Genomic DNA, 27,687 nt, shown 5'->3' with positions numbered 1-27,687 from the left:
GGGGTGACAATTACTAGGGGGAATCTCTTTGTCTCTCAAGATTACAATCCACCTTTATCTTCAGCTAGTTCCTGGAACTCTGGAACTGGTTAACCTTAGATTTCTGATTCGTCTCTTCCTGCTAGATTTTTGGCTCTATTTTCCTGTTGTTAGGGGGATCTGGATTTATCCAAGTCTTTCAATACAAACACTTAATCAAAGACACTCCATTAGGCAGGTTCCACATTGAACGACAATGTGGTAAGTACTAGGTCAATCATTAAATCCTTATACATGAGGGGCCTGAGTCTTATGAGCTCAGGAATAAGCACAAGTCAATCTGGGTTGTCTTAGGATTTCTATGCTGGAAAGGGACACCATGACAATAGAAGCCTGTATAAAGGAAAACATTTCATTGGGGTGGCTTGCTTACAGTTCAGAGGCTGAGTCCATTATCATCACAGGGAGGGGCATGGCAGCTTGCAGGCAGATGCGGGGCTGGAGAAGGAGCTGAGAGTCCTACTTCTTGCAGGCAACAAGCAATAGTCTGTCTCACTGGGAGTAGCTTAAGCAGAGGAGCCCTCAAAGCCCACCCAACAGTGACAGGCTTCCTCTAAGGCCACATCTACTCCAACAAAGCCACACCTACTAATAATGCCATTCCCTTGGGGGGCCATTCTCTTTCAAACTACCACAGAAGTAAAGCAAAGGAAGGTGGGAGGAAGACAGTGGCGCTTAAGGGCAAACAATAGGGTGCTAGAAAGGAATTTCACAAGCACTTTTTAAATCAATGCTTAAAGGAAGGAAGAAAAAGAGCTAGGTCATTCCTAGTTACTTAAAATGCATCTTTAACTACAAAGTATTTTTCCAGTTTTTGAGAGTGAAGGTTTGGGGTTTAGTGAACCATAACAGGGATAACAAAACAATATAAAACCCTTCCGGGTATATTGGGAGAAGGGGCAGGGGGGATTTCATCTCACCAGGAGAGATGAGCTGAAACCTACCATCTCTTAGAAAGTTGGGGACCTTCTGAACTAACAGAGAGGCTAGGAGCTGACATTATGGTCTGCTTTGGCCGAATACTCCAGAACCAGCCCTTGGGCATAAACAAGATTTCACTTCAGTCTGCCCATGGCACTCTTATTTAAAGCATACCCATTTCCAATCCCTTTTCCCAACTCTTAGATGATGGCTAAACTCTGCATCTTAGCCCTGAGGTTCCTGGCTGTTTCCAGTTCCAATGCACATGGTGGTGGCTCGCAGCCCTCAGCAGCTGTAGGTGCAGGGAAGGCTTGGCAGTTTTACTGGAAGGGATGCTTCCAGCATTGAGAACACATGCGCGGTTTACAAGTTTATAGGTTTGACTTGTAAAGTACCTACCTACCCTTCATGGTGTAGACAGAAGATGCAGTCTGGTAGGCCACCAAGACTTCAGCAGCAACAAGGCCAAAGCTAAGCCTGACCTTTTGTTCCATTCTTTTAAAGGTAATGAAATGTTAAATTTAGGAATCAATGGTGCCCACACAAATTAGTAAATATAGCAACATCTGAACCATACACTTAATGGAGATACACTTAATGGGGTAAACTTAATGATATGCTAATACCTTGTTCTGAAAGTAGAAACATCAAGAAAAATCCTACAGGTAATGTTTCTTTTCTAGTCTCTCATATGTGTGTGTGTGTATGTTATATTATATATGTGTGTATATGTATATATAAGAGAGACTATATATGTATATCATATATGTTTCTTTTCTAGTCTCTCTAATATGTATATATACATATATATCATATGGTATATGTATCATATATATGTAAAATGTGTGTCTATGTGTATGTGAGTGTGTGTAACAGTTTATCTCCATTGTTAAGCATATTCCATAATACAACAGATCCTCCCACTATCTCTGGACCACTTCTTCCCTTGCTATCAGACATCCTGGGTAGGTATGCTCTTATCCCCTGCCTTAACCTACAAAGGAGAATGCAGAACTATATCCCATTGCTTGATGACAGGAGCAATTGTGTCAGCTTTGGAAGAAGACATAATCCACTATTCCAGCAATCTCGTACATAGGACAAGCAGGAAGGAGACCAGTGGGTTGGGATTGGTAATTTTGACCACAGCTGCTCAAAGAGAATTTCACAGGCCTTGAGGCGTGTCCAAGTGGGTGCTGCTTAAAGACTGGTGAAGTTACACCAAGTGTGGAAGGATCAGGAATGTCGCTTTTGTGACAGTGATTTAGACTGTAAATCAGTGTGTTTTCCTGGCAAACACGGTCTTCTTTGTGTTGTACACACCTGGTGGTTTTGCCAACCAAAGCTGGGCCATACTCATGTGGCAACTAGTCACACTGCCTATTACATGTTCCATTGGCACAATCACCACTCACGCTGAAGTAGATTGGTAGTGAAGTGGGGTTGGAACACAAGGATTTAAGAGGGAATAATGTGTCTCTTGCAAGACTGGACTTGTTCTCCCAAAAATTGATAAATGCTCATGAGGTCCAGCAGGCTATGTCCTCTGTCCTGTCCCTTGCTGTCACAGGCATCTACTGTCTTCCATCATTGGCATGCATGGAGTATGAGGACCTCACTGGAGGTGGCTATGCCTCTAGAACTATGAGATAAACGAACTACTCCTTCTAGATTGTCCAGTCTCTGGTCCTCGGTTATAGCAAAAGTAAATGAACTAATAAACTGTTCCAGTAAGTATGTGGGAAACTCCCTAATGCTCTTCAGGGAAAACCAGTATAAAGGGAATGTTCAGCTTACACGTGGTACACAACACTCATCTGGTGCAAGAAAGAAGATAACTCTAAAATAACTCACGATAACTTAGCAAGGAAAGGCAGACACAGGATTTTAAAACCTGCATGATCTAAAATGTTTACTAGAGCCCATACTGTCAAGACTCAAGAGCAATGAAGGGCAAATACAAACATTTTCTATCCATAAAAAACAAAAACCCACTTGGCTGGTGTAATAGTCTCAGCTCTCAAGAGACCGGGACAGGAACACTGAAAGCTCTGGGCCAGCCTGGGCTACAGTGAAAACCTGCCTGTGGGGAGGGGAGTTCTACTGTCTCCCAGGCTATGGGGTTAGCAAAGAGCAACAGTTTTCCATTCAAATAAGAAAGTTAAGACCCATATTAATCCCATACTGAATATAACGAACTGGTTAGACATAGTTACAGATCATGTGACATTTATAATCTAAAAAGAGGGAGGGAAGAAAGGCAGAATGTAATGATGGCCACCAAGCTTTGAGAACCGCAAACAGGAGCTGATCTTCCTGAGCGAGGGAACAGCAGGGAAGGCCCTGATAACCGCTGCTCTGTCCTGGAGTGCCAGGCAGCAGGATGGACGCTGCTTATCCAACTCTAAACACCTGCAGAGAATCCTCATTGCCATTTAGTGATTGGGGATCATTTCTTGCCACATGCGAGAACTTAGTGGAAAAGCCAGGGATTAGAAGGTGAGGTGGTATAAGAAGTGGCAGGCTTAGTGGAGGTCAGAAACTACCGCGTGTCAATCATAGTTCCTCGTTTTCATCCAGAGCACAACTCGGTGTGGTGTGATGGGTGTGCTGGTAAGCAAACAGTGCATTTTGTTATTCTCGGCAGCAAGGACACACGGAGGCTGCAAATCTCTCCCTAAGAAAGCAGGCTCGGGATGAACTAGAGAGCAGCGAGGAACCTCTGCTGGCCCCTTCTGTCCTGAACGTGGGACCCATCAGACTGAGTTGACAGGGGCAATCAAGCAAGCAGCTCCCATCCATCACGCACTTCCCTCTGTGATACTGACCCCTCCCTCCGTGCCTGAGATTAGAGCCATGGACTGGAACCTCTTACAGCAGGAACTAAAATGGACCTTAGTACTTTCTAAGTTGTTTACCTCACGTATTTTGTTACAGCAGGGAAAACTCACTAGCACTCCAGCTCTCCCGTGCAGGAAAAACTGAAGGTGAATGTTTCTTCTAACCTTCAAGTCATTTAGTTAGGAAGACTGTGAGACTTTGTGGTTCTCCGAGGCTAAACTGAAATATTGAGTACATATAAACTATGTCGTAAGACATTTAGATTCTTAGAAAGAGAAATAAACTTAGTCCCTTTTTTTAAAAAAAAAATCTAAATCTGCCCCATAACAGCAAAGTAAACCTATGAAGGCTGTGGGCTGACTAGATCACATCACACGTGCTATAAATAGAAACTTTCTCCCCTAGCAAGTTCAACAGACTACGGGCAATTTTCTCCCTGCCATTTTAGACATGGCTAAATAGAACACAACCCCCAAATTCTCCTCTTCATTATTTTTGAAAGGAAAGGAGCTTGGATAAGACCTGCAGCATCTGAAAACTGCTCCAAAAATCCCCGCACCCACCAAGAAGTATCAAAGTTTGGGTGCGAGCCATGCAAGTCCACCACCCCAGAAGGGAGAGAGCACTTTAGTGCTCATTCTTCCTAGAGGGAAGGAATTCGTTTGATCATTCAGGAAACCCAAATTGGCAATCTATAAAGCCAGGACTATGGTCACATAGTGTGAAACAAGAACTTCACCCTTGTGAACATAGCGTAAGAAAAGGAACCAGAAAAAAGGAGACACATAAAAAGGTGTCCATTGCAACATCATTTACGCCTTTAAAATCTTGAAAACAACTATCCATTATCTGTAAATTATTTAGATCCACCATGGCAAGGCCACACACTAGGAACCATTATATAACACTGAAAAATTACTATGATGATGACCACCAGAGCACTGTGGGAAAATGAGCATGGCAGAAATCAAAAGGTAAAAGACAAAATAAAAAGGAAGCATTCCACTAAAACTGAGGAACATGCATAGAAAGATGGCGATAACACCACGTGAGCACGGTTGCCATAGAGCAGGAGCTCTTAGCCTATGGGTCATGACATGTTGGGGGTTGAATGACTCTTTCCCAGGGGTCACCAAGACCACTGGAAAACACAGATATTTACATTACGATTCATAACAGCAGCAAAATTACAGTTACAAAGTAGTAATGAAAATAATTTTATGGCGGGGGTCACCACGGCACGAGAGTCGCAGCATCAGAAAGGCGGGAAATCACTGCTGTAGGGGAAGATACTAGCCAGGAGTTTATTTTGTTTTGCTCATATTTATCCACTCTTTGCCATGTGAGGGACTGAGCCTGGGAGTTTGCAAATCTGGAAAAAAAAAATTCTTCTACTAAGCACAAACCCAGTCAGCTTTCACTTTTATTTAGAGGCAACATCTCACTCCATGGTCCAGGATATCCTTAAACTCCCTGGCAGGACTTAAATTTGTGATCCTCCTGCCTCAGCTCCTGAGAAGCTGAGGTTACAGGCTTGAACAACTAAGGCCCAGTTGTTAACTATTTAAACAACTAAAGGAACAACTAAAGGAATACCTAATAGAGTTCATTAATCATTGAAAAGATTACTATTTTAATGTAAACTTTTAGACTGTTTTCTATTTTCATTGAGAAATCAAAATGCATACATCTATCTTACATAATGCTCTATTTTGAAATAATTAATACACTGAAGAATGGCACATCTATTTACAACTCTTTGTAATATTTATACTATAGTCTTTCAACAACTTTCAAGAATGTTATTAACTATAGTCAACATTGTTATTAATTATAGTCTCCAGGCTGCACAACAGAAGCAAATTACTACTGCTAAATAGCATACTATTAACAATTTCATATGTAGGGACTGGAGAGATGGCTGGGTGGCCAAGAGTGCTTGCTGCTCTTCCAGAGGACCCAAGTTGGCATCGAAACACTAGCACAGGGTAGCCCATAACTATCTGTAACTCCAGTCTCAGGGCATGAGCCAATCTCCACAGATACCGGCCAGTCTCCATGGCTACCTCTGCTCATGTGCACATACCCACAGACAGACACACACACACATATATATACACAAACACATAATTAAAAATAAACCTTTAAAATAAAAAGGGAGGATATGTGTATTGGAAACCAGTGCTTCATTTCTACGGAACTACATACCACCTTTCCATTGTTTTCCTTCAGTGATTCCTCCCAGTCTAGGTTTATTTATAAAATGAGAAATACAAAAATTACTTGTAACATGAGGGGGCCTGCTTGTTGGGGTATCTGTCCCATCCGGTACCCCACAACCGGGGAGCCCCAAAGAAAATCATACAGAGGACTCCATAAGATTATAAACTGATTGGTCCATTTGCTCAGTCTTCTTATTAACTCCCTTAACTTATATTAACCCATTGTTTTTATCTACGCTAGTCACATGGCTAGGTACCTTTCTCAGTGGGGCAGCTCACATGTTGCTTCTTTCGTCCTCTGGGCAGGACTGCTGAGCGAGCTTCCTGCTTCCCAGAATATTCCTGTTCTCATCGCCCCTCCTTACTTCCTGTCTTGTTGCCCCACCTATACTTCCTGCCTGGCCAATCAGCATTTATTTAAAACATGATTGACAGAATACAGACAATTCTCTCTCACCAATTACTGAATCAGAGAGTCCATATGCATTGGAGATGTTAACATATTTAGCTAATTTAAAGTGTATCTGATGTTAAGTTTTAGAGTATGTACTCAAGGGAAAAAAGAAACACACACTTAGGCAATCTGACAGCATTCAGCAAAGAAGGTAAAATAACAAATCATATTCCAGAAGGTGCCTCAATCTCCAAGATTCGCCAGGCCACTCCCTCTCACCTCATATACAGAACTTTCCCACCCCTGAGGTGAACTATTCGGGCCAGTGCCAACATGGACTACATGGCAAGAGACTGACACAGAAACACAAGAGTTCTCTTAACTAATACATGTTAAAACATGAGTGTACTGATGGGTTTTCTTATACACCAATATTCCATATAATTGCCACAAAATTTTCTCTAGCTGTTGATGGAAGATACTTGCTAATATTTTTAGGGAAAGTATTATTCTTTGTTAAAGATTCAGGGCTGAGGCTATAGCTGAGTTTCTAGAGGACTTGCCTAGCATGTGCAAGGTCCTGGGTTCAATCCCCAGTTCAGCATAACATGGGCGTAAAAGCCCTTGGGAGGTAGAGACAAGAGGATCAGAAGTTTGAGGCCATGTCCAACTGCAGTACAAGTTTCATCCTAGCCTGTTATACATAAATGAGACATTGTCTTTACAGAAGAAACAGTATATACACACAAAAGTGTTTTTAAAAGATGCAAATGAATAAATAAAAAGTATTGCATTGCATGGACATAAAGAGATTAAAAAGAACACCCAAACCAAAGATATGTTCCCTTAGACATATTTCACCCAGTTTGCATTCCACAAATTTTTATTGGCTATATGTAAATGTGGCCACAAACAGAATAGAAAATAACCCAGTTGGAGGCTGAAAATGCTAGAACAGAGAAGGAACATAAGAAAGGCTGCCAGGCTGGCTGTTACACTGGAAGGTGCCGTTCAGCACCTTGACAAGCAAGTAACGTTTGTAGACTCCAGGAAAGAGCATTCTAGGACACAGCATGGCTCTGTGATTGAAATCACAGCAAGAGACCAGCATGGCTGAGATCAGGCTGCAAGAAAACACAGCGAGAACCATGATGAGCACGATGTGCCAGGGAGGTTCGGGGAATCACACAGGGTCCTGCGTGCCTTCCTGAGATTATGTCCTTCACTGCAGAGTTAGATTTATTTTAACAGGAACATAGTGACTGCTGAGCTGGAAACCCCAGAGACAGATGAATGGTAACAAGTGGCCAATTCAGAGTCTGTATCTTGACGACAACCCAAACACATTAAATAAAAAAAGACGGGATTCAAGGTGGTTATGATTTTTTTTTTAACCTAAGCAACTAAAATCACATTTCCACCAAGTGAGATGGAGGAGTCTGGGTAAAATTTTTTAGAGGCCAGCTCCACAATGCTCGCATCCTGGCCATATGATATGCAAGGATTATGGTCCTTGTAGAGGTGTCCCATGAACACATTCATAAATTTGGGAGTGGCTGGCACGCAGATGGAGTCTAAGCCCCGCAGAGACTGAGTACAGAGACAATGGCACGACATGGCTCCTCGTGTAGTTTTACAAGAGGTTTGAAGATGGATCAGAAAGGGAACGAGAAGGAGCCGCCATGAGTGGAAAAGGAAATGAGGATGGCGTGGCACTCCAGACAGAGGTCAAGTACAAAGGCAGTGCAGGGAACTGTTAGTGAATCACTAGGAAAGGCAAGAACCAAATGTGTGTCACAGACCAAGACTCAGCCAACACTAATGTCCACGACAAGTTACACCGAGGGGCATGTGACTCAGTGTGTGGCACATGACTCACAGTTACAAGGGGCACATAACACAATGTGAGGACCACCACACACGACTAGAGGAGATAGAAGATTCCTACAGCAAGTTTTTGAGTCTTTTACTATTTTTTTAATATTATGGTTTATATCTGTTGAAGCATATACATAAATTTCCTTGATGCAAACAGCTCTAACTATAAAGCAGCAAACTCCAGGGCATAATGAAACTGCAGGGCCCCTTATCTAACTATTAGGAATTTCAAGATAACGACAAGGCTTTCATGAAACATGGGGACCCTTCTAAAGAGCTGGCCCTAGTGGAGGCATATGGGGTACTGGAGTGGCTGACTTGGACACGAGGCGTCTAAACTGGAGCAGGGTAGAGGCAGTGTTGGCACAGCAGGCTTCTTTAACCGTTGCTTCCCAAAAGAACTCACTGCTTACTGAAGAATAGAAACACACAAAAAAAAATAGTACACATATAAAGAGAATCTGCTAGAACATAATTTATTCCCTTTCCCCTCCCAACTTGCTTTCAAAGCTAAATCAGCATGTCTGGATCTAAGCCACTTTGTATGATAGCAAAGAAGGGCAGAGAGTCGTTAAATTTGATAGCACTAATAAAACTACAAGAAAAAAATCTCAGAAAAACGGGCTTATGTTCCATTGGTATGCAGACAAAAAATTCTTTTAATTCTCCTTCATAGTGCACAGTGCCGTAAAAGTTTTGGCTAATGTTCCTAAATGATCAGTTAAATGTGTAAATTCATTTTGGTTCCACCCCACTGACATCAAAAATAAAGGCTAAATCGGAATACTAAATATGAATGCTAAAAGCAAGACAAGACTCTCCAACTTCTCACAGTAATAAACCAGTCTTTCTGCTACACAGTTGAACACAGACAGACAGGCATGCAGGCATGTGTAGATACCTGTGCAAGTGTGCGCGCGGTGTGCGCGCACACACACGCATCCCTGTAATTCAGCGAATCCATTAGCACTGTCTCCATCAGACAACACGATAGGTGCTAACATTCAAGTTCCTTCTCTTTGAGCTTTGCTCTCAGTAGTTGGCTAAAAGGAGGAATGCAGCACACCCCTTTGAAAGCATACTCTTGGAGAAACACAACCTCTACCTTGCAGGGTTTTCGCTGCATAATTTGAATAACCCCCTTTCGGAACTTATTTCCTGAACTCTCACAATGCCTTTGCTTATCAGCTAGAGCACAAAGTCTCCATGCAACTGTGCTTCCTGACTGTATGTCCATGTCCCTACTATGGGGCGTTTGGCAGTGGCAATCGTCACTTCTTGGCAAACCCACTCCTGCTATCAGGCAGTGAGTCCTGCGAAAATAATGACCCTCTAGTGGCTGAGGCATGCTTAGTACCTAACCCAGGGTGTCAACCATCAGGAGCAACATGAAGCTAAAAGAAGAACTGAAGCGCTAGATAAAGGAAACCATCACCCAACAACATAGATCCGAGAAGAGGTTCACCAGGAAGAGACTGGTTGGTTTCATACAGGGCCAATTCTGGCCCAGGTATAGTTCTACTCTTTATTTCAGTGGTTCTCAACCTTCCTAATGCTGCAACCCTTTAATACAGTTCCTCATGGTTATCCCGAACCATAAAATTATTTTCGTTGCTACTTCATAACTGCAATTTTGCTGCTGTTATGAATTTGCAATGTAAATATCTGAAATGCAGGATATCTGACATGTGACCCCTGAGAACTGCTTTATTTCATCACCAGACTGGTAACTATTAAACTTCCTCATGTCCCCCTAAATATAGATTCTGTGAGCTCAAGCCCTTGGGAAAGAGGCTTCATCTATTCTCCCAAACATAGAAGACAGGCCCACATATAGCCAATAGGGAAGGAAGGCTCCCTTAGAAAACTGCTGATTCAGGATGCACATTGGTGACCATTCTAACAGACAGGGGCTGTGTGCCCTGTGTTTCTGAAAAGAAAAGCAACACAGTTGCAATGGTCAGGGAGCACTTAGAATTTTTCCTTTTAATTTGAGAAATTGGAGCTGAAGAGTTAGCTCAGTTTGTAAAGTGCTGGCAATGGCCTTGCACACAAGAGGGCCTGAGTTTGAACTCCAGAATCGGCTTTTTAAACTAGACACAGCAGGACATATGCTTGTAGTCTCAGCACACGGAAAGAAGGGGGAGCTACATGGGCTCTGAGGATCACTGGCCAGCTGCCTCCTCAAAAAAGGGGGAGAAAAGGAGAGAGGGAGAGAGAGAAAGGAAGGAGGGAAAGAAGGAAAGAAAGACAGACATTTCTAAGGACTGACATACAAGGTTGTCTGGCCTTCACTTCGATTTAAATATAGTTGTGCATATATATGTTTTGGAGATCCTCAATTCAACTCATTCGATAAAGGATCAATTTGCTACCATAGAAAAACCTCATAACACCGAGCAAGACCTCAACATTACAGGTTTATAGGAAAACTCAGATAAATAGGAAAAACACACCCCAAACACATGCAAATACACTGAGCCCCAAAATAACAATGAAGTATTGACATACTTTTAGCTTGTTGGCTTTTGAGAAAGTGTCTCACTATGTAACCTTGGCCAGCTTGGAAGTCACAATATAAACCAGGCTGACCTCAAATTCAGAAATCCACCTGCCTCTGGCTCCTGAGTGCTGGGATTAGAGCATGTGCCACCACACCTGGTAGAGGCTTAAAGACCATATTAGAGCCTGTTACTTTAATGAGTAAATTTTCTTATGTATCTTGGCAATTTGGTTTAAGACCCAAATGTCCTTACTCTTACATAATGAGGTCTGGATATAAGAAATTAAATTGAGTTAGGCAAAGGGCAAAGATACCCTGAGGGAAAGGACACACACCAAGAAATTCTACCTGAATCATCCAATTTAATCATTTTTGGTGATTTGCTCTTATAAAACCAACAGGCATTTTATTGGGAAAAGCGAGTTAGAGCTCTGATAATTCCCTCTGCATAACTCAATATTTACATTGCTGTAAAAATAAAGCACAAATTGGATATTAAAAATGGCATCTGCAACAGTAGGCATATTTAGGGCATCTGACTGAAGTTCATGGCATTGCATATTAACGCCATATACCCTGTAGGTGCTTTATAAGAAATTGCTGACGGGATGACGTGTTCGTGATAGTAAGGTTGCACATAAAACATCTGCTTTTCTGAAAACTCCAAAAAAAAGGAATAATTGGCATCATTGATGAGGATGTTCAGCCATCTTCATTCATTTTACAAGCCACTAAAACAGTTGTATAGTAATTATTTAAATATTTAAAGGAATGAAATAGATAGTTACGTGTGAAAAAAAAAAAACCATGATTTTGTTGTCTACCCAATCTGTAAAGATTGGAATGTGACTCTTAAATAATTCAACAAATTGATACTACATGGGAAGTGCCTGGGGTATATGTGTGTTTTCAAAACTGTTGGGCTATGTGAGATAGTAAATAATAGGTATTACGGAGATTTATTTTCCTGAAACAGTTCATTTACCCTATACGGAATTTAGACAGGAGTGAGCTAAATCGTCAGTATAGACTGTGCTGGTTAAAGTATTAATTTGACACAGTAAAAAATCCGTGTGGAAAAGCATTTCAATGAAGGATTGCCTACATTAGGTCAGCTTATGGGAGTGTCTCTACAACGCTGTCTTGATTACATTAAGATGTGTGAAGAACTAGCCTAAAGTGGGTAGCATCATTCCCTTGGCTTGCGTTTTTTGAACCACTTAACAGTAAAGAGAGAGGGAGATGAACAATAAGCATGCTTGCATTAATTCATCTCTCTCTGACTCACTGTTTCAAATTCTTTGACATCTCATCCCTGAAATGATGGCCAGTAACCTGGAACTGTGATCTAAATTAAACCCTTTCTTCCTCCAAGTTACTTTTTATCAGGGCATCGTATCACAGCGACAGAAACAGAAGCAATGCACAGACTCGGAGCAAACACAAGAGAAAGCACCAGCTTTCATGTACTTCAAGTACTTCCAAGCATTGCACCTTATGCCTGGTCTCAGAGCAGACAATCCATCGATAAGCCCAATAGCACTATTGTTAATAAAATATGTCTTCAAGAAAGCTACAGGCATCTAATTAAGGATACGAAAGGCTGAGGTTCTGTGATCTAGCATACATGCTAAAAAAGGGAAGGATTCCCATCCATGGATGGCTCATATTAACAAGGAGGGAGAGGCCCTGAGTAGGCTTTGCTCTGGGCCTTCCTTCCTGCTCATCTCTCTCCACGCTCGCCTTCCTACAGTTTTCTTCCATTTCTCCAGAAGAGTCAGCCTCATTAACTACTTTGCTTATTTTGCTTTGTGGGCTCTGGTAGTTGTCCTCTTTTGGAACCCAGTTACACCATGGGTGGCTTTTTGCTCTTTAATGTCTCCATCTATAATTACTAGATATTTGAACAAGGAGTGATTTGAAGCGTGATCCTATACTCTCTTTCTAACTGGAGATCTTGGGGCCAAACTTTACATGGATATAGTACTTCTTTTCGATATATTCAAACAAACCACAAGCACAGATCTCTCGGAAATAATAACTATTAAAATGTATCACACAGGGGTGTGGAGGCCAAGTTTCCCTGCGTTTTGGATATAAGCATCAACTTTTACCATATAAGGCATTTAACAAATAGTATATATGGGAAACAGGTGGTGAACTAACTGGCAGTGTCATTATCCAGTGCCCTCTAGCCTCTGCGGGTAAACGCGTGCACATGGTGTACATACCAACAAGCTGGCACACATATTCACATTCATAAAAGTCAATTAAGCAAGTCATTATAAAGCAACTCCAGCAGCAATTGGTAAGCGAATACTTAAATGCCTGTATTAGGTTAAGTGAGTTAAGTGTGAACTAGTGAAGAACTAAAGTGATTAGATAATGTGTCCTCCAGGTTAGGTAACACATCTAGAGAGGAGAGGGGATAGAGAGCAAAGCCAAGCTAACTACCTAGACCTATATGTCAGGGCTCAATAAGATGTACCTTAGAATACTGGATAAGATGCCCCAAATCCATGAGATGTGTTCTCATAAAAGTTCAATCAGCTCATATATGCGTGCTGATAATGCAGGTAAAAAAAATTTTACACACAATTACTTTACTTAAATTATTCAAATGATTCTTTGGCCCCAGATATGGACAGTGATGGACACACTTAAGTGTCTTATGCACAACGACTGCACATCGACTTAGGGCCCAGAGAATAAGCTTTACTTTTTAAAACCTGTGTAAGATGATAACGCTGGCAATATCATTTCAAAGCGAAGGTGCCTGTTTGACTAACATCAGCACACATGGTATTCAGGCACATCTGCTAGATGTGCGTGTTTGTCTACAGTGAATGGACATATGGCGTTGCTTTGTTAACTGATTTCTATATGGCATTCAAAATTTATCTATATGAAATCATTTTTCTTAGAAAAATTAACAAATCAGTGTTTTAATTTATTTGTCTTGAAAATATTCCATTTTGTGGTGGCACACATCTTTAATCCCAATCTTTGGGAAGCAGAGGGAGGTGGCTCTCTGAGTTCCAGGAGAGCAAAGATTACTGGCTACATAGAGAAACTCTGTCTTGAAAAAGAAAAAAACCCAAAACTTTGTAATATCTAGATATCAGATATTACATTTATTTATATTGGTTAGTATTATTTAGTTATATCGATTAGAATTATCTCATTGGAAATAAAGTAATTCAGACCTGTGAATTCATTCTATCTGTAAGACTGGAGAATGAACTCAAAATTATATATACCATTCACTTCTTTCTACATGTATTAAAATTGTCAAAGAGTCAACTTAAAACACATACACATACACACACACATGTACGCATGCACATGCACACACACACACACACATACACACACAAATCAAAATCAAGGGAAAAAGATCTCCCACTTATTGTAGGGGAAATTTATAGGACTGAAAAATCATGCCAAACATGAGCATCATGCTATCTAAGGGTGCACTCTGATTGATTCTAATTTCATAGTTTCATAGTTCTGCCACAATTCTTCTCTGAGCATGGGAACACACAGGCTGTCCCTTCCACAACACTTCCATGTGGACAGAGGCTGCAACCAGTCTCTGTGCCGGTGTCTTAGGCACATGCAGAAGGAATATGATGAGCATCAGCTGGAAGGAAAAGGGAAAGGCAGAAGTGGTCATTCAGATTTCATTGAACCATTCTGTGTTTCCATATCCCTCTATGCAGTGAGCACGTCCTAGGGCCCTTGAGGATCTAACAGTGACATGTACACACACAGTAAGTAAAGAGTTCCTTTGATAGAAAAAATGTCAACACAGAGAAAAGGGATGGAGAGAGAGAGAGAGAGAGAGAGAGAGAGAGAGAGAGAGAGAGAGAGAGAAAGGCTGCCTTGCAACACACCTGGAAGGGAGTCACTTAAGGAAATCACTTGACTCTGCTGTAGCTCAGGTGTACGGAGACTTCAAATGATTACAGACAGTTGTGTTCCGTAAGATGTACAGACAGGAATTAAGGCTCGAATTTGCATCGTCCTCCATAGAATCATGTGCTTGGATACTGGGTCATCAGCTGACGGCGCCCTTTAGGGGAACGTCTAGAAGCTTTGGGACATGCAGCCCAGAGGCAGGAATTGGAGCAGCCTAGGATAGTTCTACTTCAGACCCAAGCTGCTGTTAACACACTTGGAAACTTAAATGGAGGAACCTCCTCCGCCAGACTGTTATGAGGCCATGCCTTGGGGGATTTTCTTAATTGCTAATTGATATAAGAGGACCTGATCCACTGTCTGCCCTTGGCAGGTAGGTCCGGGTTGTACAATGATGATAGTAGCTGAGCAAGCCAGAGGAAGCCAGCCAGTAAGCAGCGTGCTTCCTTGATCTCTGGATCTCTGCTTCAGTGCCTGTCTCCGAGGTCCTGCCTTGAGCTCTTGCTCTGGTTCACCACGGTGGATGATAGATTGTAATCTGTAAGCCTTTTCTTACCTAAGTTGCTTTGGGTCCGTGTCTTACCACAGCAACTGAGAAGTGATCTAAGACAACCTGTTTATTCATCTGCTGAGATAGAAGCAAGCTGCTTAGACTACCACAGCCATGGGCAGGAACCGCGACTTCCATTATGAATATTGCCATACCTTCCCTGCCGTAAAACTGAGCCGCGAAACAAATCCTTCCCCTGATGAGTCACAGGCAAGATTGACTAGACAACAAGTAACACATTCCTTTAAATTATGCCGTAATGTCCTAATGCATAATGATTATGCTGTAATTCTAATCACGTGTACTCATATTAACGTAAATTAATATTAATCGTACCCCTCTGCACCATATGTATAATTACACCATTTTAAAAATTACTCTTGGTTGTTGGGAAAGAAAGCTGCTTTCGACAGAACACATGTAACTGAGCAAAATGATATACTGCCCAATGCACGTCGCGTTTTTAAAATTTCTTGTCATTCATGTTATTCCATTTGGAATCATTCTGCAGAGGAGGTAGGAGTACTCACATGGTCTGAGTGTTTATGTTCCGTTAAAACCAGCGTGCTGAGATCCTAATTCAAAGCTATAGTAGCAGGAGGAAGCTTCAAGTGTGGAATTCAGCCCCTTATGAAGGAGATGTTTCCACCATGTAAGGACAGAGATAGATACTCTCGGAACCAGACGTCGGTCCCCACCAGTCATCAATCCCTCTGTGCCCATCCCATCGGGGTGGGGAGTGCAGACTGTGCAAAATCAGCTAACGTTTTCAGAGTCGCCCCGGATGGCAGTGCCAAAGCCAGTTCTGAAGGGAACATATCTGCATTTCAGTTCGAGGTGCCTTTCATACCATCTCCCCAGGAACAATGTCTGCTCACAGCTCTCACCCACACTACCACACATATAAACAGCCAGCTGCTACCCCTTAACCCACTGCACTGCACCCTGAACCCCATGTCAACACAGAGGCCCAGGAGGCTGTCTACCCAGCACACTGGTATCCTCACACCAAGGAAAGAATCAATGAACCTCTAATTTTCGCCCCCATTGTAAAATAGCAAATGGTGCAACCTAAAAAGAAACATAGAAGAATCAGGCTTTCAGCCTTAATTTCTTCTCTAAAGTTTTTCCTTCCTGTACAATTCATCCATAATTCAATTGATAGACCACACTTTCTACCTCTGCTCTCTTCAAATCTACACTTCCTTTCCCTGCTACTCCTGCCCTCTCCCTAGCCTGGTCCTGGGGATTGAACCAAGAACTTCATGAATACTAGGCAAGTACTCTACCACTGAGCTGCATCTTCAGCCCTCTTTCTTCTTCTACTCAGTCCATGATCTTGCTTTTCATTTCATTAGCAATCCCTTCATGTTGCCAAGTTCAGCAAACGACTCCCATCCACGCCTATACAGTTAATGTATTTTGCTATTAGGATGGCTCAACTCCCCGGCTTCCTACCTAAGACCAACTACCCGGTAGTTCAATGGGCCCGATCTGGTCATTTCTCCTGCAGGCATTCTCTACAACATCCTTGGTTTTACTCTGCTCTCCAGAGTCATTTCCATCAATGCAGAGAATTATTCTCCATCTTACAAAACTATTACCGGATCGCGCAGTCCTCCTGCAGCTGCTCCTTCAGACTCTGCTCTTCCCTGTAAAAACTTCCCAGATAAACTTCTGAACTTCTGCTCATGTTCTCTCTAGATTCCCCTCTCATCATGCTTCAGATTCCATCACGTCCCTAAAGTCCCCCTGTTCGAGGCAACAAGACAGTCTTCAGGATGTGTGACGTTCTGTCCTCTTCCTAATCTCTCAGCAGTATCCACAATGCCCTCAGTACAGTACTTTGCTTGGTGTCCTAGATTCCGCTCTCCCTGGGTTCTTCTGCGCTCCATCTCAATCTCAACTCCTTGACCTGTAGAATTTGGGTTCCTCGCTGCTCACTCTTTACACTCCAGTGTTCTCTCTGTGATCACTTCCGAGGAGGCTTCATCCAACCCTGGCCTGATCTTTGCATAGCGATTTTCCCCTAACTTCAAGTTTGCATACCTAACGTCCTACTGAGCATGGACAGCAGCTAAGGTCTTGATGTTCCTGCCCCGGCTGCTCCTTCAATCATTTTTCCCATTGTCTAAATGATACATCTGCTTTCCTTCTCCTTCGTCCAAACACTTTGGCCCCAGGACATACCCGAGTCTTTTCCTTTCAATTCCTACATTCCAGGCAGCCACCAATCCTGTTTTTTCTCTTTCTCAATGTATTTAGAAACCAGCTACTCTTCCTTCATTTTATTCTTATGACATCTCAGTCAAGAACTGGGTTTTCTGATATTTGTTCAATTTTTTTCTGATTTATTAATTTTTATTTTATGTGTGCCTATGTGCCTATGTGCATATAAACCACATGCATGTCTGGTGTCTGTGGAGGACAGATGGAATTGGATCCCCTGAGACTGGAGCTAAGTTATGGATGGTTGTGAGCATCCACGTGTGTAATAATACCCAAGCCTCAGTAAGCAAGTGCTCCTAACCACTGAGCAATCTTTCCAGCATCTTCATGTATTCGTTTTCGAGGTTCTAGGGGATGAATCAGGAGCCTTGCACGTGATGGAAACATTCCACTACTGACTGACACTCCCAGCTACACGAACTTGGTGGTTGCTCAGCACTGACTCATCAGTGACGAGAATAGTACCCAGTGTGTATCTGTCACTCATAAACACTTGCAGAGGAATGGAGCCGACATCGCTACCAGCGCCACTGTCAGCATTATCTTGATCATGTCGATGCCTGGGGCTAAAGAGTTAAAGCAGAATAATTCATGAATTTCTATAATAGTGTAATGGCCTCTAAAGCTAGGCAACACCACTGACAGGCACAGATAAGAGAAAAGGATTGGGTGGGAGGGCTCACTGTTGGGCTGTGGCCAAGGTTCTGTGAGGGAAATAACTCCAAATCTAAGAAGTGAGTTGTATTCAAAACTAGCGAGACACGGTCACAAGCAGGAGGTACTGCACACTCAGAGCGCTAAGTGTTATTAAAAAAGTGTGGTGTGACTTGATTTCCTTACCGACACCTGAACCGCAGAAAGGGAATCATCATTACACAGAAGAAAGCTGGCACAAAACAAGGAGAGTCGAACATGGTGGTGCACACCTTTAATCCCAGCACTCAGGAGGCAGAGGCAGAGGGATCTCTGTAAGTCTGGGAACTGCCTGGTCTACAGAGTGAGTTCCAGGACTAGAGAGAGACTTTGTCTCAAGCAAACAACTAAAAGAAAAAAAAATCTCTGAGTTTTATAGAGTCACTAATTTAAACTCCACCATTATTGTTGCTCAATAGACCAACATCTGTCTTTCTACTTCAGAGTTATCTCCCCATTGTGTTCTCTCTTTACTGAAATAGTCATTTTATTCACTTAGCACAAGGGTCAGAATGACATAAAATTCAAGGTCCTATCAATGCGTTAGAACATCTTATTAAATAGATGGTATCTTGCACCAGGAAGGCATATATTAGTATTCATTTGTTGTGGGAACAGGCACACAATGTTGTATTAAAATGTACAAACTCTGAATGGGAATTCATACTGCATATGAGAGGGAGAACCTACAACAGAACTGAACGATATGCAATATATGAGAAAATAACATAAAAGCATATAAATAAATTAGCAGAACTTGGACTAGGTGAGGATGTTTAATATAAGGGCTGAGAAAAATGGCAGATGACATCTCAGGATTAATAATAGTTCATCCATCAAAACAAAAGCACAAGCCTGTGTAGAGATGGATGTCTGTCCAGAAAAAAATCTAATTTAAAGAGAGACGGACGTTTAGGGCAATAAAACATAAGATGATTTTTATTTCACACTGGAGTCTTCATCTGATACAGGACTGAAATCTGCCCGACAGTTTTTCTCTACTTTTATTTCCATTCACAAGAGAGAATAAGGCTGGACAAGCTGGGCAAGTGCTCTACCATGAAGCTAAATTCTTAGAACTACTTCGTAATTTTATGTACGTATTTAATTATTTACTTGAGACTGGGGTCTCGGTCTGTCACTTTTGCTGGCCTCAAACTCACGGAGGCCGACCGGTTTCTGCCTCCTGAGAGTTGGAAATGAAGGTATCCCACCAGCCCGCTCTACTTTGTAATTCTTTCTGACAGCATGATTTCGGCACTTATGGTTAAGTCACAGTCAGGAGCAGCATCAAGCACTTCCCTGCCATCCCAGCACCTGGAGGCTGAAACTGAAGGATCAATACAAGGTCCAGGTTAGCTTAGGTTCCTTGGTGAGTCTGAGGCCAGACTGGGCTACAAAGCAAGACCCTGTCTTTAAAATGCATGCATGGATGGATGCATCTATACATGCATGCATGCATACATACACAAAAATAAAGAATAATTTGTAGTTTAAATATTTGTCTAATATACTGATATCCAAAGAAATCTATTAGATGGATAAGGTTCGTGATGAATTAAAAACAATATTCTGCTTTGGATAGCCACACTATGAAAATTTACAGTTAAATATGAACAAACCACGAAACATGAAAGAAATGGAAGCAAAGAATATAATTAAATAAAATGCCCAAATATCGACAACCAAAAGACCAAGAGGGTTGGAAAGCTGTGGTAATTAGTTTATACTTTCCTTTTCTCTAGGATTTCACTCCATTTGTTTACCAAGATTGAATTTAGAATAAACAAGAAGACTGTGAGAGGCAGGACACTTACCTTGCAGTGGTCATACTGGAGCTGTAAGGCGGGAACGTCCCCTCCAATGGGCATCTGTTTCTTCAGTTCTTCATCTTTCATATTTAGCCATTTGATCAGTTCCTCAAGAGATGCCAGCAACCTGTTCCACTTCTCGGCACTGGCCTCCAAATGGGCCCTGGTGACAGACAAGGATGACCACGTGAACAAGTGCCAGCTGCCAGTTACAATGAAAAAACACACTCCTGTGGCCTAACCATCCAGTGTGACCAAACAATTCTCACTTCCAAAGAAAGGCAGACTGATCCTTGGCGCAGGGAACATGCCCTGTGAGAAACAGTTATATCAACAAAGCTATACTATCCAGGCTGTGTCTGTAATACATTAAATTACAAGCCAGGTTTTGATAGTTCCCATACACTATACAAATATCAAATATAAAGATTCAAAGAACTTTTCTCATTTCATCTAAATATATAATGAGAGGAAGGAGACAAATGGAACACACATAAAACATTTGGAGCCTGTTTGGTGGTTCATGTCTTTAAACCCAGCACTCAGGAGACAGGCAAGGAGATTTCGGAAAATTCAAGACCAGTCTGGTCGACACAGATAATGTAATCTAGGCAATTCAGGGATAAACTGTGAGGCCTTGTTTCAAAAAGGGGGAAAAAGGAAGAAAGAAAGAAAGAAAGGAAGGAAGGAAGGAAGGAAGGAAGGAAGGAAGGAAGGAAGGAAGGAAGGAAAGGGGAAAAGATAAAAAGAAGACAGATCCTTACTACATTTTATGATTAAAAGAATATTTGCTTAAACCTTTTTTTTAAAGTTTATTTATTTTTATCTCTAAATGGAAAAAAAGATTTTTTCTTTGAGGAAAAGGGGATCATTAAAGCTAAGTTTTTCTTATAATCAAGTAAATTTTTAGAAGGAAGATAATAGAAATACTTCCAATTTCTAATTGTTGGAATTTTAATTGCAAACTGTTGAAAGCAGCGAGTCACTTGCGGAGAGCTGAAAGAAAATGCCCCCCAAAGAGAGTGGCACTATTAGGAGGTGTAGCTTTGTTGGAGTAGGTATGGTCTTGTAGGAGAAAGTGTCATTATGGGGACAGGCTTTGAGGCCGCCTCTGCTCAAACTATGCTCAGTGTGGTAGACAGTTCACTTCCTGTTGCCTGCAGATCGAGATGTACAACTCTCAGATCCTTCTCCAGCACCATGTCTGCCTGTATGCAGCCATGTCTTGCCATGATGATAATGGACTAAACCTCTGAACTGTAAGCCTCTCCAATTAAATGTTTTCCTTATTAGCGTTACCATGGTCCTGGTGTCTCTTCACAGCAATAGAAACCCTAACTAAGACATCATTATCTAGCCAGGGCACTACTTGGCTTTAGGCTGACTATAACCCTGTGCCAAATGGCCATGTGAATAAAGAATCAGTAGGCAAAGTCACTGACCACAGTATTTTATGCACTTATTTTTGTACTTATGTATATACGCATGTATACACACATGCATGTACATATGTTTATATGTTAAGAATTAATCTGGGGACCTTGTACATGCTAGGTATTCAGTTACATATGTGCATATACATTCTGATTTAATGGTGACATCTTGCTTTATTAATTATTTCCCTTTTGAAGACAGCCATCAATTTATAACCAAGGATGATCTTAGGAAATATTTGGTTTCAGTTCTAGTAGACTGACATCAGTATTAATCAGAGGACAAATTCTTTCTTGTTTTTGTTAAGCCCCTGGAGAAGCCCACATATGTAGCCTGAAACCCATAGAAGGGATGGCTTTAAAAACATGGACTATTTAGAGAAGTGGTTCTCAGCCTTCCTAATGTTGTGACATTACCATAAAGTTCCTCATCTTGTGTTAGCTAGTAAGCATGAAATTATTTGTGTTGTTACTTCAGAACTTCAATTTTGCTGCAGTTATGAATCATAATGTAAATACCTGTGTTTTCCAAAAAGTTTTATGTGATCCCTAAGAAAGGGTCATTCAATGTCCCCCTCCCCACCAGGGTCATGACCTGTATGTTGAGAACTGCTGAGTTAGAGAAATTCCAGTCATCTGAGGAGTTGAACTTTTCTCAGTACTGCTATACCCAGGTGGAGAGCTATGCATGTGGACTCAGTGCTAAGCTGGTGAGATGGACTGCCTAGCCTGTCTGTGATCAAGCTGGTTGAGAGGGTCAAGGTTGAGGGAGAATTATATAGGCTCATTATACAACGTCTTCCAATGACAATGACTTACAAGGGTGGAGTGCGTGTATATCTGACTTATGTGGGGAGCTCCAGCTCCCACGTAGACTCCACGGCCACTCAGTTCCAGTCCATTCAGACTCCATGTCCTCTAAGACTACTTTTACCATGAAGTTGGCATTAGGATCCCTACCTGATCCTTTACCAAGGGCATGGAAGCAACCCAACAAGGTCATTCACTATGGTCACCTAGACCTCTCAAGGATTTCCTGGGCATATCTGAATCACTTGAGTCTCTGTCTCAAAGGGAACTGTTTTGGAAGAGGTAACACAGCAAGCATGACTTCATTGCTCACACTTAGATGCCATTTTCAGCGGGGGACATTCGATGATATCTTGAGTCTTGGTTAAAAGTTAGCCTAGCTCGTCTCTAGTTCACAATACAATAACCAAATATCCCTGGCCAGAGGAAAAGCTGGTGCTCCAGATTCGCTTTAAAATACCATGAGCCTGCATTCACAGAGTTCCTGCAAAGGCCAATTTTCCTTCAGTCTATTCACAGCTGCATTGCCACCTGGCTAATAAAACCAACCACTCAAAGTTGAACATTTCATATCCCATTCCAAAAGGTTAGCTATAAAATACTGAAACATTTTTAAGTCATAAAGATGTCCAAAGCATTCTATAATTATTTCAAAACCATATAGCTTAAATTTCATTTTAGTTTAGCTAGTTTAGTCTGGATGGATGGGTAGAGGGAGTGCTTGCTGTACAAGCATAAAAACTGGACTTTGGATCCCCAGAATCCACCCCGAAAAAGCCAGGTAGTCATGGTGGCTACCTCTATTACCAGCGAGGGGGTGGGTGGGGGAGTGGGCAAAGATAGCTAGCTACAGTAGCTGGAATCCAGAAGCTCTGAGTTCAGCTGCAGACCCTGACTCAGTTAATAAAGTAGAGAACAACAGTGGAAGACACCTGACTTCTGGCCTCCTTCGTACTTGCACACATATATATGCACCCCCCACACACATATAAAATAATTTCTTTTCTTTCTTTTACTCTTCTTTCTATTTCATCCACAGATGCTAGGATTGATCTAACTTGATAAAATTCCTTGAGTTCCAGCATTTCTGCATTGCTTTTAATTGGGGGGGGGATTTCCTGATAAACAAGTTTTCTTGTCATAGAGCACTGCTAAGCGATTCCAATTATACTAATTGAAAGCCCTGTAGTCATAGGCTGCTAATGCAAAATACTTGTTGCCTTATACATTCTTGACAGGGCTGTCGCAACTGTTTCCCAACCATTTTTAAATGCAAGAGACAGCTAGAAATCAGGGGACTCTATTCAACCAAGAAGTGCTGAATATCTCCTGGGTAAACCATTTATGTGCACATCCAACCTCTTACTCAGATCTGGGGCTGCATCTTCAGGGTCTGTAGTTTCATCATCAATCAGTAACTAAGCTACCTATCAAATGCTACACTCTTCCTGAAGAGCACACGGATGTCTTTCTCGATGCGATGGACTCTTCACTGCACAGAAATACTGGAATTGAGCATTGAGCATTATGGTGTTCAGGTATTCAGCCCCCTGAAGGATCATCTGCATAAATGAAGGCCATACTTCTTACAAGAGATGCTGAAATGGCTTTGAAATGAAAACGGAAGCAGCAATTCTGCGTGCTTCTCCGCACCTCTGCTTTCCCATAATAAACACTGAGCTCATCAGACAGAATCGCTGTCTGGCAAACCTGTTCTGCTGATTCTCCAGCACATTGCACCCCTGTGCCTAGCAGATTACTACCATATGCCCAAACAGGCACAGGCTTCCACACGAGCCTTTGGTGTTCCTACTTCGTTTGGAGTTCTTTCATCTTAAAAGATGAAAGACCCCACTGGCCTTTTCCTGGCCAGTGGTTTAAAGGCTTTGTAAGGACAAATCGTATGTTTGTGTGTGACTTAGTTGTGTTCTCTTACTGTGACTATAATTTGAACTTCCCTAACAGAGGTAACAGGTCATCCACATGTTCTGGGCATTTTTGAGTAGAACATTGCTTTACCTAACTCAGTGCCTGTAGAAATATTTTTCTGTAGAGGACTTATCACGGTGTCTGACTTGCATAAGTTCATCTTTTTGATATGTGACTTGTGCGGTGCAAGAAACCCTTTCATTGACTACAGTATTAACCTTAATATCACTAATGGATTCTGCTTCACATGGATACCCCTTTCCAGATGAAATCGGGTTTTATAATGCTCTAAGTTTTAAAACTTTTTATATGGTCAGTTATTCTAAAATAACATAAAGTCTTGCCAGACCGAAAAAAAAAAACATTAAAAGTTTATTTTACCAATTGAGTACAGTAGAAAAAAAAATCACAGAATGGAGTGCACACTCCTATCTGTGTCAAATCACCAAAGTGATTTTCAAAGGAACTGTCATCAAACAAGCTATTGTACGCTTCTCCAGAACATAAGCATCCACAAAGAAACTAGCGTACGGCGGGTTACAGGCTAAGAGATGCCAGTGTGGGGACTAGGGACAGGAATGCGCTGAGCGCTAGCGCTCAGACACAAGGTCCTGATCTGATCCCCAGCACCTCATATACCAGGTGGGATGGTGTCTGCCTGTAACCCCAGCACTCGGGAGGTAGAGGCAGGAGGATCAACAGTTCCAGATCATTCTCAGCTACACAGTGAGTTCCAAGCCAACCTGGGACACATAAGACCCAGGTGAAAGGAAGGGAGAGGTGGGAAGAGAACAGGGGGAAAATGGTTTTCACTTATCAACATAAACCAATGTCCACGGAGCACCCTTTGAACATCACCCTGCTTCCAGAACAAAAAGGCGAGCTGTCAATATTCTAAAGTCAAACTAGGAGAAATTCGAGTCCACAAAATACAAACCCATGATGGGAGATCTGACAGCCATCCTACGAGGTACAGGACACAGAAGGCCTCAGTCAGCACTGGGAGAATGTGGACTTCAACCAAGAAAGACTTTGGTTAAACAGCAAGAGGAAGAAAAATATAAATTGCTCATCTGTACTGTACACAAGTCAAAACACATTCACATAATTAATCTCCTAAAGTGTGTAAGGATCTCAGTGAAGAGGAGGCCAAGCCATATTACCTCCTGTAGTGTAATATACATATATTACACTATATGTATATATATATATATATATATCATACAGAATGAAATCTGTAATTCTTGGTATGTGTAATTATTTTCAGTTGATTGTGAAGCCCACTGATTCTATACTGAGTTATAAAGACAACAACAACAACACAACCTTCACTGATGTCACTAAAAATAGATACATACACACACACACACACACACACACACACACACACATATATATATATATATGGTAACAACATTCCAAACAGATTATTCCCGCCCTCAAAATGGGCATGAAGATCCACCAAGAAAAATACAAGTCCTTAAAATTCAGTCACTAAACAGTACCCCAAAGCAATGAGCTGATATAGCTGTCACCTGTGATGTGTGGCTATTGAAACATAAATTCAAGTTCATTAAGATGAATGAAATTTGAATTCAGTTCCTCATTAACACTAGCCACATTTAGGAGTTCAATATGCCTCTTATGGCTAATGGGTCATGAAGAAACCGGATTGACAGGGCTGCCTGCCTGTCACCACAGAAAGCCCTCCTGTTGTAACAGGGAAGGAGCAGAATCTTGTTCTCTTACATTTAGGCAAAGGAGACTTTAGTTTTATAATGTGGTTAGCAAAACCAGTTCCTTCAGGTTAAGAATGGAGCTGTAAAACCTCACAACATGCGACATAAAGGATGACGGCAAAGAGTCATCTGCTCTAAGGGCTTCGAAACAGGGCCCCAACCTTTTAAGAGGCTTATAAAAGAAACGAAAGATAGAATTTTATCTTTGAACTCTGATTCCATTACAGTTGACAACTTCCCTGGCCTTGGAAACCTCTTGTTAGGAGGAATCTATATTAAACATCATTAAGCTGATAAGAGGATATTTAATTAACATAATCTTACATTAAATTAATCTTAAAATGTAAGTCATGCCATTGAATCTTGAATTTATTAATAGAATTTCAGTTTGGTTTTACAAGTGATGATGAAATAGCACCAGCACTCTTAGAGTCTATTTTATAAGTGAAATCTTCAGTCTTCGGCTAACTTCTTGTGTGCTGACTTGAGATATGTGTGTATGTGTATATACATTTCTATATGTGTATTGTTTTTAAGATGTTAAAGCATATTTAACCCACTGAAGTTTAGTATATAAAAGGCTTGATCATGGTCATCCAAAAAGACTTTAAAGTAGTATTTAAGATAGTTGTTCCAGGGACCATATCATAGTCAATGGAGGTAATATCTATAAAGTAATCAAGAGTAGATTTGATGCAAAAAAAACTTCAATACACAGCAGACATCCTCTTTCTAAAAACAATAAATTAAAGGTAACATTCTCTGGTGTGGTAATATCAACCTAAACATGATTTAAAATAGAGAATTCACATATATCTACTGGAAGGAGCAGAGGGGATCATCAATCAAATGGCCTCATCCTCAGAAAATAATTAAGTCATCCAGACAGAGAGAAAGAGAGGTTTGGAGGCTAAAGAAAAAGAAGACCTCTGAAGATAGGCATGGCAGTGAATAAAACAGAAAACTATTCAGAATTATAACACCAATTATAAGTAGACAGTATCAAATTATATAAAAGGACTCTTAGCTCCCCGGCCCACCATGAGCTTTCTATAGCAACACAAAGTCAGGGTCGATGGCTCAGTTGGCAAAATGCTTGGAAAGCAAGCAGGAGAACCTGAGTTCAGATTCTCAGCATCCACATAAAAGGTGGCACTTGCAACACAGCCCTGGAGAGGTGGGGACAGAATTCCTGGGTCTCCCGGGGACCAGGTTCAAAGAGAGAACCTGCCTCAAAAGATAAAAAAAAAAAAGAAAGAAAAATACAAAGAATAAGGTGCAGGGCAACAGAGAAAGAGACACATCTTTGATTTCTGGTTTCCACCTGCAGATGCACCCACCTAAATGGACACATGGTCATGCACGCACAAACGGAAGGAAGGAAGGGAGGGAGGGAGGGAGGGAGGGAGGGAGGGAAGGAAGGAAGGAAGGAAGGGAGGAAGGAAGGAAGGAAGGAAGGAAGGAAGGAAGGAAGGAAGGAAAAATTAACCTAAGATCAGCAGTAAGGGATAGAGAGGGAATAGGTACTAGTGTGTCAGTGTGAAAAGAAAGTTTAGCATGGGAGAAAAATCCCAGGGCTTGGTTTTAACTAGGATGTCTTCCAAAGAACTCCAACCTGGATGGAAGGGGTTGAAAAAATGCCTCCATAAGACTGGCCTGTAGGCAAGTCTACGGAGTACTGTCTTGATTAATCACTGAGGTGGAAAGAATCAGCTCACTGTGGGTGGTAGCAGCCTTGCTGGCTGTATATGAAAGCAGGCTGTACAAGCCGCGC

The 27,687-nt window shown here is 41.6% G+C and overlaps 1 protein-coding gene across 7 annotated transcripts in view; it reads right to left on the bottom strand.

Annotated features, from left to right (window-relative positions):
- The window catches only part of Utrn (utrophin), a 504,577-nt gene that overhangs the window by 126,533 nt on the left and 350,357 nt on the right, over positions 1–27,687 (bottom strand). For all 7 annotated transcript variants that reach the window (XM_087911817.1, XM_087911819.1, XM_087911818.1 and 4 more), the window contains one exon: positions 20,009–20,165. In XM_087911817.1, coding sequence (XP_087767943.1) covers positions 20,009–20,165 — 157 coding nt within the window. The remainder of the gene's footprint in view (positions 1–20,008; positions 20,166–27,687) is intronic.

This window comes from Myodes glareolus, chromosome 1 (genome assembly GCF_982192425.1).
Source record: "Myodes glareolus chromosome 1, mMyoGla1.1, whole genome shotgun sequence".
Taxonomy (NCBI): Eukaryota; Metazoa; Chordata; class Mammalia; order Rodentia; family Cricetidae; genus Myodes; species Myodes glareolus.
This window is presented reverse-complemented; position numbering and strand designations above follow the sequence as displayed.